The sequence below is a fragment of the Schistocerca piceifrons genome, chromosome 1 (genome assembly GCF_021461385.2).
Source record: "Schistocerca piceifrons isolate TAMUIC-IGC-003096 chromosome 1, iqSchPice1.1, whole genome shotgun sequence".
NCBI lineage: Eukaryota > Metazoa > Arthropoda > Insecta > Orthoptera > Acrididae > Schistocerca > Schistocerca piceifrons.
The window spans coordinates 110,747,416-110,762,233 of record NC_060138.1 but is presented as its reverse complement, the minus strand read 5'-3'; the positions used below and the strand labels follow the sequence as shown (position 1 = coordinate 110,762,233).

Here is a 14,818-nt window from a genome sequence, read left to right as displayed (position 1 = left end):
TTGATGTGACTGACTGGCAAGAAATAAAACTGAATTTGGCAAAAAGAGTAACTCCAAATTTGGCAAAGAAGAATAATAAATTTGAGAAGACACTGAATTTAGCAAAAAACACTAGATTTGCCCATAAATTAAACCGATATTTTCCTGTATCTACTAACAAAGTATGGCTAATGTTACATGGCCAGATAAGTGTATCATTCAGATTGTTATACTGCAGTTGCAGAAGAGGCTGCTGCCCTTCTTCAGGAACCGTATGAGACAGTTAAAAACCAAGGGTTGTGACAAAACTGAATATCTGGTGACATGTGCACCACATTGCAATGGAAGAACCAAGCTATTTGGTGGCAAAGGTATATTGGTGTATCGGATCTATTTGAACTGCTTCATAGTAGTGTTTTCTTTTTGGATGCAAAGAGATGCAAGTGCACATACATGTCTTTGTCAAAAACATGTTTCCAACCATATAGGTGATCACTAGCAAGTGGAGGACCAAGAACACAACATGCTAATGATGTGGTGCATTCTGGCGAAAGAGTTCTGAACTGACATATCCTGCAATATAAAGAAATGGGAGTATTTCTGTGTGTATGTGCTAAGAACATGTTTCTATACGTAACATTGTTTATTCATTTGCCTTTTCCGCTATTATATGTATAATCAATAATATTAATGTAATGAGTGACAATGGTGCAAACTATTGTATTATTTCGTTGTGGGTCATTCCAGACCTGATATTTTGAGTGTCAAATGGATGTAAGTGACATCCCTGGAGGCAGTGCGGTAAGTGATAACTAAATTATTGATAAAACGTCACTGAGCACAACATTCAGAATTCAATTCACTCGTATTGTATGTGTACTTCGGTAATAACCACTGCATATGATGGTTACTGTAAACAATATAACAAATGAACTTAGGACTTTAAGTTAGTTACAAACTTTGCTTATTTTTCTCAGAATTGGGATTTTGTCACTTGCACCCCTTTGCTTTTTACTGCCTAATGTAAATCTGGCATCTTGACAGACAACCCTTCGAAATGGTTCCACCTATAGTAAGGTCCTGAACACAAACCGTATTACCACAGCCAAATCTCCCCCGCCCCCTTCTCCCAGCACTGGAAAAATTTGGAAAAAAATAGAAAATACAGCTTTAATGAGCAACACCAACAAAGACAAAATCTGAAGTGAAAGTCATGCAAGACCAATATGAGATTAATTTTGATTAAGTGCTCACTTGAAAAACCATAAAGAAAACTGAGGACATTGGTACAATTTAGCACGAAAAGTGGCATACAACTTTGCTGGAAAAGGGGTATTCTCAAAGTTTATTTCTAAGCATTTGCAAACGATTTATTACTGCTGATAGTATAGATGTAATATTTTGTGAGACAACAAATCTTATTCGAAAATTGGAGAATTAGTGACAAACAAGACCAAATCATCAGAATTATGTATAGAAAACTGGAACGTACTGATTTAATATTTAGGAGAAATTATCCAGCTTAATGGAGGGGAGCAGGAAGCTATTACAGCAAGGTTACAAAAGAGGGGCAACAAACATTATAAATCATTTTCCCTACAGATGCAAACCTATAATGTAAGCCAAAAATTCAGCTCAAATTTATATCTACAGTGAAAATACTAAATTCAAAATAAAAGAATTAAAGAAAAAGGAAAGGTAGTGGAAAATTTACTAAGAAATAAAGAATAAGTGGAAATTTTTAAATTAAGAAGTACACAAACAGGGAGGAAAAATAGCATATGGGTACATCCAAAGAATAAGTTCTATCGCAATGGCAAGGGAAGTTGAACGTTTTGAAAAATTAAGAGGCAAACACAACAGGCTTATGAAAATGTGTAACAGTTTAGAAGAAACTGGTATATGTACCTAAGAAATTGAAGTAAGAGCCAAATAGAAAAACAGAATTTACAAGTGAAATAGTTTGAGAGAAAACTGTAGCAAGAAGGTGGAGGAAAAAATAAACAGTAGAAGATGAAATAAAAGCAAACAGACAGAGTATTAAAACACAATAAGCTAACTTAGCATTTTAAGTGTGGTCCTTAGCTGACTTGCAATGAAAGAAATAATAAAGACAGGTAACCATACTCCTGCAGATGAATATGGCTTGTATGTACACACACTTAAATGATCAGAAAAATAACATCAGTTTTTGGAAGATCAGTGTGCCAATCCCTTACCCCCTCCACAATTCATCCCAGTAGGTGACGAAATGGTGGTTGGTCAGCGCCAGATGGCCTGTCGGCCATAATGTGTAACTATGTCGTCCTGCTTCCATAGAGCCATATCCAACAATGGGTGGTCCACACTCTGACAGAGCGATGTGGGTCCTCAGGAACTCTTTTTTTTCCAAATATGTAACAGAGGAGAGCTAGTAGCAAAGGAAGGCTCATAAAATGTCACTGATTTTACAAGAGGCTCTATCTCTTATAGTAGTATACGAAATGCCTGTGACTCCGCTGTGGTAAGGCAAGTGGGTGGGTGCGTAGAATGTTATACACAACAGTAATAACTTCAGTACTTGTGTTACTTAGATCCCCCCCATCCCCGGCAGTAGTTCCTTCGAACAACGTGGGTAGGAGTTGTCACTCCAACAATATAATCTAAAATACATAGACTGAATGAAGACAACCAATCATATTTTAGTGAGTTGGAGAAAAAAATTTACTACCTGATCTTCTCCCACCCCAGTCTCTTTGTACCTGTCCATTGGCTGGATCATTCCTTCATTATATTTTTTTTTCTTTGTGTAAATGAATTACCATTCACTTGTGGCATGTACTTACCTTGCCTTTACAGCCTACTTGTTCCACTGCTGAGATCATATTAATATTTCACAATAAAGGATGGCAGCCAAAAACAGTTGCAGGATAGGATTTTTTTATTAAAATTCTTAATAAAAAAATCCTATCCTGCAACTGTTTTTGGCTGCCATCCTTTATTGTGAAGAATTTTAACAGTTGCTGCTGCAGCCATGTTTAAAATCTTGTCATATTAATATACCAGTAATTTAAAAACTGTGTATAAAGGGATATTAATCTATATTCCACTGAGTTTCTCATGAAATGCAGTAGGTGGCAATCACAGCAATAGTAGTGCCAAGAATCCCAAAACAACATCAATTCTCAAAAAAGCTATTTTATTTGCACATTTAATGTAAAGACAGGGATATTGCACTTAGGTTTTTCATCCATTAGAATTTTTTAATGTAAACATATTGAGCGTATTACCTTACACAACAGTTTTGCAGAAAAATATTGTGTAATACTGAGTATTTGCTGAATTAAATCAACAATAAATAGATCCATAACTTACAATGAGTCAGACTTTTAAGGCAAGGTGACTAGTAGCACGAGTTTCTTAATTAAAATTTTGTTACATATTTTAAAACACTATTTGCCTTTTTACAAAAACTAGTAACTGTTTTACATTAACTATTAATTATGCACTATTTCTATTGTGCTAATACTACCAATGACTAGACTCAGCACGAAATATGACTTCACGACTGGCTTTGAAAACGTTTAATGACTAGATAAATGTAAAACAATGGCACTCTGTAATTTTTTGTCGGTATATTTCTTCCATCAAAGCACTTACTCTTGAAGCACATCAGGTGAGGCTTACTTAAAAATACAGAGAAGCTCGTTGGTGAGTTATTTGGCTTGGAAAGAAACAGTGTAAGTACCATTTTACACTGACGCGTGGTTGTTCAGTAAACACAAAGAGTCATGTTATTTCACTTCGGGAAGAAAAACAGGACCATTGAATTTATACGAAGTACAAGGAAGTGAAGAAGTTACCTTTTGCCCAACTTGTATTCAGCTACTGAAGTGTTCAGACCATGCTAACACACAATCTTGACACCTGAATGTTACCAGTTTTTCGATAGATGACTTTCTCATTTACTTCAATATTGTATGAGAAAAAAGTATTACAAGACATACTTATTTTTGACATTAAACTAAGTTAATTGTCACTAGTACAGGCAAGTAAATTTGAAGTGCGCAGTCATATTAAAATGGTGAAATACCTGCAACGTTTCTAAACTGTGCTATTTCAGTGCATCCTACCTATGATCCACAAAACACACAGCTAAACTAAGCTAACTCATCTGCACACTTAATAAGAAATATGCATTATTGCCAGTTGAGAACTAGTGTTTCTCTGCTGTACTATTAATAACAGAAATGAAAAATCAGGATGTTATACACAGTTCATTTCCATTCTCATTGCTTATTTACACTGGCTTACCTGCAATGGTACATGCTCACTAGTGAACAGCTACTGTATGTGTTTCATATACATGGATTCATCAAGGGTGAGAAATCAACATTGTGACATGCTATACGTGCATTTTCTCCCAAAGTAACTGGCACTCTGTATAATTTACCACCTGGCCAGCAGACACACAATTTGTACTGTGTTATCAATTGCACTGATGAATCTCTATCGTGATTCACTGATGGTATATCCTTCATATTAATTGAAATCCCTTCATGCCCATCCAGAGTAACACTACCATTAACACTTTTTAGAAAAATATCTTGATCTGCAGACCATACAATTTCCCTACCTTCCATTCGTGTCCCTTCATTTCCTTTAAGACGTATAAATGTCCGTGACTGTAGATAGAGGCTATTGTTGACAGAACTTGTGATCCTGCGTGTCTGTGCTATTTTAATTTGAAGCTTATCAACTCCATGTGGTAGGCCAAAATTGGGAAATCCTGTGGAAAATATAGGCTTTCCTGATACTGGATCATGCACATCAAAGGATTTTACATTATTAACTGTCGCATTGTCTAGGCTCATTTTTAATTCTGACATTTTAGTGGCATCTTTTCCATCGATCCTTAATGAAACTGAATTGTTGTCACCGGCAATTTCAACAGGCCATTCATCAAATCCCTCTAATTTGCCGTCCGGCTTGTACACTCTGTCCAGGTCGGTAGTGCCATAGAAAGTTATCAAACCTTGTTCCGGTACTAGTTCGAGACTCTCCATACCTTGGCCTAACCTTAATACACCTAAAATAACAAATGTTAGCAAAAGGTTCCCCATTGCCAAAAAGAACAAGAGTATAACAAGTGTCCAAAACGCATATGTTTTCCGGCCTCGCAATCCGGTTTTCGGGACGGCTTGCTCGTGTACTGGCTTATAACCGCCCCTTGAAAAAAGAAATTGACACTACGTTAGACACTTCACTGATGACATAAACAACTGATTTAATAACTGTTTTATCATCACACCTCAAGTTGTTTTCATCGTGTTTACTGCTGCTACTTTTTTTGATGAGTGCTTTTTCTCCCATTGTTAGAGTACCAAAACCACTTTCGGAGCCTGCATCAGACAGAGGCGAATTTCTTGAATCTGTCAGCGTCGACATACTTTGCTTCTAGTCGTGTCACTCTTATCAAATCTGACTTGCGACAGTAATCTCGAAGTGTCACTCAACACCGCAATGACTTGTTTACATCTGTTAGACAATTGCCTGACGTTCCTGATTACCAAAGTTGTTCAAATGAAGATGAAAGCCAGTGTAGAAAGCCACCCCAAAGCCATCTGTGTTGATGGCATATCCAAAGGTATTGGGCGTATACCTTGCACTAGATTGTGATAGGGCAATATAAGAAATTTAAGTGAGTGCTTATAAATAGTCTTATTGCCAATACAGCATTATTTTTTGTAGGATGTATCAGAAAGTCAAAGCCTTGGTATAGATTTTAAACTGGCATCCATGTCTTCATTATTTGACGAGCTAATCGTTCGTAGCTACTCGAGGTCGATAGTCTTATCGATATTGAAGTAATTCGATGTTTGAAACTTTGTTGCAGTGTAATCATGGCATCAGAGCGGTACAGCTTCTCATTAACAACTTTCAGGTAATAAAAAGAAAGAATTAGTTTGGAGAGGTTACACTGTCTAAATACTGTGCATAAATTACGATATAGATTAATGATTTGTGTTCCATGGTTTTCAAATCTATGTACGTTCTCTGCCCTCGGTTGTAATTTGGAAACACTGCATTTGTTACTATTGTGATTTATGTTTTTGCAGCCCTTCGGGCAAATTGGTGCAGATCGAATACGCCCTAGCGGCAGTGGCAGCCGGTGCTCCGTCTGTAGGAATTAAAGGTAAGGCGTATTTTAAGAAATGTTCTGGAAATAAATTGTGACCCTGTCAGGAATAGTGAGATCCACGTGCATTTCATACACTGACGCCAAGGAATAAATCTCCTGTTGAAACCATACAGCACATGAGTAATAGTGAATGTATTTATGTTTATACAATGGTGTTTGTGTTGGTCCCGAGAATTCAGGCTTGATTATGACTTTATTCTATGATCTAAATCTTGCTCGTATTAAAAGCAGTGTATGGTTTTATAACGACCTACACGTATCTTTCATGACCACTATCTTATTTCTGCTTTTTCGTATGCTACAAGGTAGGAAGATAATTCTGCCATGTACAACTTCACAAGTTCTGACCCAAGCAGAGAGAAGTTTCACTTACTTGACAAATAATGTCTTAGGCTATTGTTCTTGATGTATTTGGTTCAGTCCTTGATGTTTAATTGGTCCATGATGTTTCATTCTTAGGGCTGTAGCTTGTTCGTATTACGTAAACCAAATTTAATGTAATACAGGACACGTCATAGCATTGCTCGCTTGCTCTCCCATGCTTGTTTCCATCAGGAATTTTGAATGGGACAGATGTCAGGGTTAACTGAAGGTTTCAATATCACATTGCCAAATCACAATCAAAGTGTCACTGTACGACCCAACCTTGGTCTTGATCTAAGCCACAGATCAGCATTTCATCACCGTTAAGATTTTTTTATTCACATTAATTGGATTTCATCAATTCACAACCAGTTTTTCACCTTCATCCTGACATATACCACAGACTATGTGATAGATCAGTCTGTCTCAACAACTTAATCCAAAATAATAAAATAGACATAAAAAGTATTGTCATTGTTTAGTTCTCTTCCTGTTTGCACATTTGAGATGTCACAAACCACATCATTACATCACAAGGCATGGCCATTGTCCGGTATATGTTCTTATAAGAGGTCATTTAGTTCGTGGATTGTAGAATTACATACAAGACCATTAAGGTGGTGGAGCAATATTTGAACAGCTACATATCTGCAAAGTACATCTCAGAGATGAGTAAAGTAGTGTTTATTGAAATCATTTCACCAGCCTGTATTTTTATGCAAGTCATCCTTAGTGTCCGATATATTTATGTGAACGAGCTAATCATCTGTCAAATAACATCCAGATATTCACTGGAGGAAGCACAAACAAATGAACAGCTGTGAACAGAGCCTGTTCTTTCATGTAAATTCCAGGTAAACATGAGAAAACAGCTTTGTCATGTTTGGTTCACATTGCCAGGTGTTTGCTCTTATTTGTCTGGTGGTTGTTGTTTACCAAATCTTCAAAGTAAGTTCACATATTCTCCACTCTAGTGCTTGCCTTGATGTGGACCACACAGGAAGCATTTTGTTTTTCAGTTTATGGATTTATTTTTAAAACAGAATTATCTTTCTTTATAATTTGTCGTGATAAATTAGAATGATGGAGTCCTCAGAAGAGGGAAATCATGCTGACCGAAGTTGTATTTGATGCTTGCATAATAATTCACACACATATTTTTCCTTCCCTGATCAGCATTGCTTGCTTCATCACTATCAGTGCATTTGCCATACAAAATAATCGGAAATACGGAAGCGTCCGATCCCGCCCGTCTGCTCTGACCCATGACATCACAAGTATGGTGGAAACGACCATAAACCACGATTACAGTATGGCTCATATAAAGTCGTTATGTACACATTCTGAGGACGGAAATACATCGAAAAACAAACACACACACTGTCCACAAAAAACCTAATGACACTAATGGGACAAGCACAGGGAATGGGGAGGTTTTTGTTCGGGGACAAACTAAATATAAACAAATCTAGACACCTACCCCCGTACAGAACCACATAAAATGACGAAAAAAACCATCACAAAACTCCCCAAACACCACTAAACACAATATAATCTGTAATCTGACACTTCCCTTGACCTATATAGCTCAACAGCAGCTCTCGATCCCATAAATTAGGATCAAACATTTCCCTTGGGCTATATAGCTCCAAAACATCTCCCGATACCAATACCAACATACACAGCCACACATTGGGATCGAACACTTCCCTTGACCTGCGCACTCTTAATTTTATCCGTCATATCCATTCCTGAACAAAAACAACAACCGATTAATTTTACTAAAATTACCGCACGACGTGCAGTGAACAACACTAAATTAACCTTCACACAAAACCACAAAATCGTCAACTCACTGAAACGAATTCCACTACAAACACAGCCGACACACGGACAATTCTGGATAATGAGCAAGAGCAAACTGAGCCCATTACACCACACAAACGAAAACCCTGTACATACCACCAGCGGGGACAACAAACCATAACACGACGACATCTACAAACTCAGTTCATGACATTACACAACAACACCCTTACGTCACGGGTCGAAGCCGACGCATGGGATTGGACGCTTCAGTCAACCCAAATAATCCTATCTGCTCATCACTGTTTTCATCACAACTGTACCTGTCACTTCAGTGAATGAAACCAAAGAGTTTGATGACCTGAGCACAAAAATAAAAAATGACTGTTTAAAGCGTTTCTTTGAAGATACTCTTATATATAGTAAGATGTTGTGCTTCAAAATTCAGTTTTGAATTCTGTCAGATTACCAACAACACATGACATACTGTTGACATGCTTACCTACAAGTTCTTTTTGTCCTAATGTTCAAACATGCTTAGGTTGATTGGGGCTGTGTTGTGCAATGCAGAGCTGTGCTTCTAAGGAGTCCTGACATTCATCACTGAATGGATAGCATCAATTTCACTGGCTTTAGTTCACCATAGTTCAGCTGATTGGCATCAAATATTTATATATAATCTTCACAAACCTTTGTCATAAATCAGTCTCTGTATTAAAGAAAATCATGTCAATATCATTAGGCCTACAGTAATCCTTGAAATTATCCTGAATATACAGATAGTCTGGCACGTGGAATAAATTTATATTTATGGATTAATTGCTGACAAGAATTATGAGAACTACTAGTATAATAGTCAATAGCAAGTAAGGTTGTAGTACATAAGATTCACTTTACTTCAGTTCTTACTGATTTTATGTATCTATTGTGTGTTGTTACTAACTAAAAATGTACTTTGCAGTCAATTTTAAAAGAACAGTTCTGTCTGTGCCATCAAAAAGTCTCATTTTTTTGTGCGTAGTTTAGTTAATTAATATTGCATGACGGGTTCTGAGATGCAGTTGGCTGTTTTCAGGTGCATGCCTTTGTAGATGGGCTGCTAACAGAACATTCATGAAAACCTGCAGCTGTGTTGCCAGTTCTGCTACACAGCTGTTTTTTGTTAAATTATGTTGGTTGCCTGGCTACGAATATTGTGCCCAAAAATTTTAGAGCCATTACAATTCCGTACTATTGAAGCATGAAGAAACTGGTAATAACCTCAGAATTTCAAAACGCCCTTCCTTCATAATAAAAAAAAGAAAGATTTGGGATTGTATGTTGAGATATAGAAAAATGATGGTATTTCAGTACTTAAATACATATCACTTGGCTGCATCTTATGGAAGAGTGTGGATTCCACAGTCTTCTTAGGTAGTATTGTTGCCACCCACATGTATTTTACTTTGTGTCATTATCTTCGCTGCTGCTGCTGTCATCTCCTAATCTTATTATCAGCTCTTCTGCTCTTTGTCTCAGTGCACCTTCTTGTTGCCATGCCTCTTCCAAGATGTTGCACATCCATGATAATATTGTTCAATTTTGTGGGAGTAGTACAGCCCAAAGCTTCAGGCACTAAAAGTTTAGTGTCCTTAGTTAAAAACTTTTATTTCTATGTGTGAAATATGACTTAATCTGAAGCTACAAGAGTTATGTTGCATTGAAAGGACAATATAGTGACAGGCATGACTCCATTTTCTCGAGAAATTTTGTCAGTGTTGTGAACAGTGTTGTATGATTTATGCTGTTTTATGATTTCCACCAGTTCTGCCCCTTCAATTTCCATGTCACATGATTCTATGCTTTTTTTTTTTAAAGTGAGTCAATTGTAACTTTCTACTGCTGCTTGTAGCAGCTTGGTTCATGTATATAATCGAGCAAGAAAAATCTCACCTGTAAGGAGCTGCTCTCTCACTGTAAGATAGTTTGTTCTACTTCAGCGCAAAAAATACCCTTTTCGTGGTGCTAAAGAAGATAATCGAAAAAATTTTCTGGAAGAAGAGTTTTGCTTGAACAGGAGGACATCATTTACAGGAGGTACTGTTTTTCGATGAAAGTGTATTATGTACAGACCTCTTGAAATTATTTGGTTGGAAGAAGTGAGAGTAATTGATAGTCATTCCAGACCCACCATGTGGACTGATGACACTGTGTGAGGAAAAAATGAATGCTTCAGTTGGAAAAGGCAGAGCTCATTCTTTTACATGCTGGAGTAAACACTGGGTTTGTTCCAAGTGCCTTGATGTTGTTTACATTTAAGAAATCTGAATGCTGCCTTGATGAAGTGGTGGTGGTGGTGGTGGTGGTGGTGGTGGTGGTGGTGGTGGTGGTGGTGGTGGTGGTGAAATAGTGTTTTATACATTCATTGCTTTCAAAGATAAAAGAACTCTACTATAACATTGTCTGTTCAGAAAGAGTGACATAGTGGACTGACTTGAGAAAAAGAGGATAGAATCATTTGATAGGGAGACGAAAGAGGCAAAACTACTGGAATAAGTTTCCTTTAATTTATGTCTATGGTCACAATCTTTTTTTGTTTAACAGATTACCGGTTTCAGTCTTTAATGACCATAGATGTAAATTAAAGGAAACTTATTACATATACGGGTCACTGTGTTTTTTCGTGACGATGTCGCAGCTTGTAAAACTACTGGAAGTCGTGAAACAGAATCACGTAACACCATTTACGACACTGACAAAATTGTACAAAAAAATGGAGAGTTGTCTTGCAGTGTATTCCTTTCAATGCAATTGAACTTGTATAGGTTCAGGTCAAATCATATGTTGCTAATAGAAATAAAAATTTTAAATTGAAAAGCATGGAATATATACATATACAGGGTGAACATTAATAAAACTAACAAACTGCAGGGACAGATTCCTGACAGGAAATGGAGGAAAACAGGTCCTATGAACTCTTGTTTGGTAATGGATGGTGTGCATGCCTCAACAACAAATTGTCCCAGAACACAGCACAGAGCTGCATCGAATCTACGTCACAACAGATGTTCAAAGTGGCCTCCATGGGATGCAGTTCGCATGTCACATCATGGGTTGTCACACTTTTGCACGTTCTGGCCCCTCTCTCAATAGCGTCACATGTGTTGTGGAACATACTATTGGAGAGGTCAGGACATTAGGAACTGGTTCAGCATACACAGAACTTCTCAGACACCTCAGAGGTAAAAATCCATGGGATTTAAGTTTGATGATCTAGCAGGCCATGCTACAGGGCCTCCACGTTCTATCCAATGTCCAGCGAAGAAGACGTCGAGTGTCGACGAACTGTAATGCCGAAGTGGGGTGTTGCTCCATCATGCAGAAACCACATAACCTGTAATATTGCCAAAGGCACATTCTCAAGCAGCCTAGGCAAAGTAATCCGTTGGAAGTCCAGGTATGTTCCTCCGTTGAGGCAGTGTGGAATAATGTTCAGTTCAAGTATGTAACTGGCAAGAGTCCCTGCCCACACACTGATGCAAAATCAATGCTGATGAGATGCCTCAACCATTCCATGAAGACTGTCTGTACCCCACAGATGATGATTATGCAGATTGATAATGCCATTTCTGGTAAAGGTTACTTTGTTGGTAAAGAGGTTTGATGACAGAAATCCCATAATTGTGATGTCCTGGCACAAAAACTATCGACAAAATCCTTCCTGTAGAGGGAAGTCCGCTGCTGACAATCCTGGCACTCATTGCAGGTGATTTAGAAAGTAGTGATTGCCACGCAGGGTACATGTAATCGTACTTTGGCTTACATCATGTTTGTGAGCCACTTGTTTGGAGCTTGTACTAGGGTTCGTTTCAGTATCCTTTAGAACCTGGTCCTCCAGATATGGTGTACACACAATCTGCTGCCTCACTGCATGTTCAGCTGTTTGAAAGAACTCTTGATTTGACAAATGCCCAAAAAGCACCTGAAATGTTGTGTGATGTAGTTGGTGTCTGTGAAGGTACTTGTTTTGGTATAGCTGTGCTGCCTCTCAACTGTTTTCATCTGCTTGCTCGTACACAAACACCATCCCGGCTTGTTCCTGACATGGATACCGGACCATTCTGCTGCTTACAGTTGTTGTGTCAGTCACATATCCTGTAACACACAGCATGTGGTCAGAGGAACTGTCATTCGTCAGCGCCATCTACCGTGGCGTGCATTTCCAGACACATGTTCATAGGATCTTTTTCCCTCCACTTTCAGTCACAAATCTGTCCCAAAAGTTTGCCGGTTTTATGCTTCACATGCATAAACTATCAGGGACCTCTTTTTAGTGGCCTGACTACTATAAAGCATGAGGGTTTGTGTATGTGGATGGTGGTGACAAGGCAAGGCATTTTGATAAGATGCACTAGCATTACAAAAGAAAGCAAAAAGTGTTACTGTTGATGGCTCAACAATTCAGTAGTTGTTCAGTACTTTATGTCTCCTGTGAAACTTATAGTAATACCACCCATAAAGACACAAATTTGAGTGTACCTGAAGATGAAGTGTTACTGATCGTAATATGTTATACAGTAGTAATACACAAACTTGTTTTTGTAATGGGTTTCAGTCTTCGTTTACACTACCATTTAACAATCACAGTTGGCCTTAATTTGAAGGTTAACTAACTGTACAGGCTATTGGCAGCACCCCCATGTAGGTTAAAACTTCTGATGTTATCACACTGTATCATATTTCCTCTTCTTCATAATGTTTTGATTCTACTGCAGACCTAGTTGGAAAGAGACCACTCGTACAGACGACATTCCCTCTGAATTATTGAAATCTTCAGGGAAGCCAGCCATGATAAAATTATTCCACCTGGTGTGCTAGACAGGAGACAAGCGAATTACCCTTGGACTTAAAGAAAACTGTAATAACACCAGTCTGAAAGAAAGCAGGTGCTGACTGATGTGATTGCTGTCAAATCCTCAGTTTCATACATCATTGTTGCAAAATATTGACACAAATTATTTACAGAAGAACAGAAAATGTGGTGGAGGCTGTTTTTTGTGAAAATCTAGGAACACATAAGCAGTACTTTTCCTCCCACTGGGGGGGGGGGGGGGGGGGGCTCACCACTCTTTGGTGGGTTTGTGCTTGGCTACCACGTGTCTCCAGCGTTTGCAGCATTTTTTCCCTTCCATGCTGCATTTCTGTCCTCTGGCTATTCTTTTTCCCCTCCCTTGGGGAACATGTCTGGGGTATTATTGGTAATATTCTGCATTCTGTCACTGACATGTGAACAGTCTCCCCTTTGTTTTTCGTTCCCTTTTCCTTTCTCTGTTTCCCTTCTCCCCTCGTTCCTCTGCTTTGGTGTTTAAGGATCTTCTCCCTCCCTCCCTCCCTCTCCCTCTCTCCCCCCTTTTTTTCCTCCTCCCCCCCCCCCCCCCCCCCCCACGCATCTGACATGTAACAAGTGACTGGGTAAAGTGTAATTCCGAGCCCTGGGTCGACAGGTAGGGTTCACACGTACCCCCTCGTACAGGCCAGATGCAGGGAGGGGTGAATGCCTGAGCTGTAACCTTCCCAAATTGCCGATTGGTCCCTCCGTCGGGTGTTCAGGAAGTGTGACCTGAGGTATGAGCAATCACCTAAGGCGGGTGTGCCTCCTTGTGAAGGGGGCCCCCAGTTGGAAAGAGGGCGACATCGGAGACGCTGGCAATCCTGGGGGGCTTTCCTCGCGAGGAGTCAATTATCTTCCCACTCTGCGTCTACAAAACGTAAACATAATGGGGGTAATGATTCCAAGACCCTTCCTGCTGCACCACTGTTTCTCTTGGTCTCACGTACTGAAGACGGTCAGTTCTTCGCTAGGGTAAATCCGTTTATTATTCAGAAAAGTGTAGATGCAATTGCTGGTCCTGTGAAATCCTGCTCTCGTTTACGGAGTGGCACTTTGCTTTCGGAGACCACTTTTGATTCTCAAGCACGACAACTTCTTGCTGCTTCGCTTCTCCACGATTACCCTGTTTGTATCGATGCCCATAGAACTTTGAATTCTTCCCGTGGTGTAATTTTCACCAGGCGGCTTGACGATCTAACAGAGGCCGAAATACAATCTTACCTCTCTGATCTGGGTATCATTGCTGTCCATCATGTAATGAAAAATGTAGATTCCTCCTTAGTGCCCACCTGCACTCTCTTTCTCACCTTTGGTAGAGTTGTGCTTCCATCCAAGGTCAAAGCAGGCTATGATATTATCACTGTCTGGCTATACATTCCAAACCCGATGCACTGCTAACAGTGTCATTGTTTCAGCCACACGAGAATGTCTTGTCGACACCCCACCAAATGTGACACCTGTCGTAGGGATGCGCATGAGTGTGATTGTCCACCACCTCCTCCCCGCTGTATCAACTGCAATGGCAGCCATGCCACCTCCTCTCAGGTGTGTCCAGTGTATCTTGATGAGCGGGCTGTTCAAGAGATCAAGGTAAAGGAAAAGGTGCCTTATCCAGTCCC

The 14,818-nt window shown here is 39.1% G+C and overlaps 2 protein-coding genes across 2 annotated transcripts in view; one reads left to right on the top strand and one right to left on the bottom strand.

Moving 5' to 3' along the window:
- Window positions 1-3,187: 3,187 nt before the first annotated feature.
- Window positions 3,188-5,517, bottom strand: LOC124788785 (beta-sarcoglycan). The gene is made up of 2 exons (XM_047256071.1): window positions 5,270-5,517; window positions 3,188-5,187 (listed from the first exon to the last, which is right to left on the bottom strand). Exons 1-2 carry the CDS (start codon window positions 5,404-5,406, stop codon window positions 4,317-4,319), a joined length of 1,008 nt encoding a protein of 335 aa, XP_047112027.1. The 5' UTR covers window positions 5,407-5,517; the 3' UTR covers window positions 3,188-4,316.
- A 303-nt stretch (window positions 5,518-5,820) lies between these two features.
- Window positions 5,821-14,818, top strand: part of LOC124789784 (proteasome subunit alpha type-2) — a 32,090-nt gene continuing 23,092 nt past the window's right edge. Inside the window, exons 1-2 of the mRNA XM_047257255.1 lie at window positions 5,821-5,902; window positions 6,078-6,154. Coding sequence (XP_047113211.1) covers window positions 5,862-5,902; window positions 6,078-6,154 — 118 coding nt within the window. The 5' untranslated portion in view covers window positions 5,821-5,861. The remainder of the gene's footprint in view (window positions 5,903-6,077; window positions 6,155-14,818) is intronic.

Bases quoted from the DNA above. Each gene is read 5' to 3' on its own strand.
- LOC124788785 (XM_047256071.1), bottom strand. From the start codon at position 5,406: ATGTCGACGCTGACAGATTCAAGAAATTCGCCTCTGTCTGATGCAGGC. The intron at 5,188-5,269 runs GTGTGATGATAA...TCTTTTTTCAAG, and splicing joins CACGATGAAAACAACTTGAG to GGGCGGTTATAAGCCAGTAC.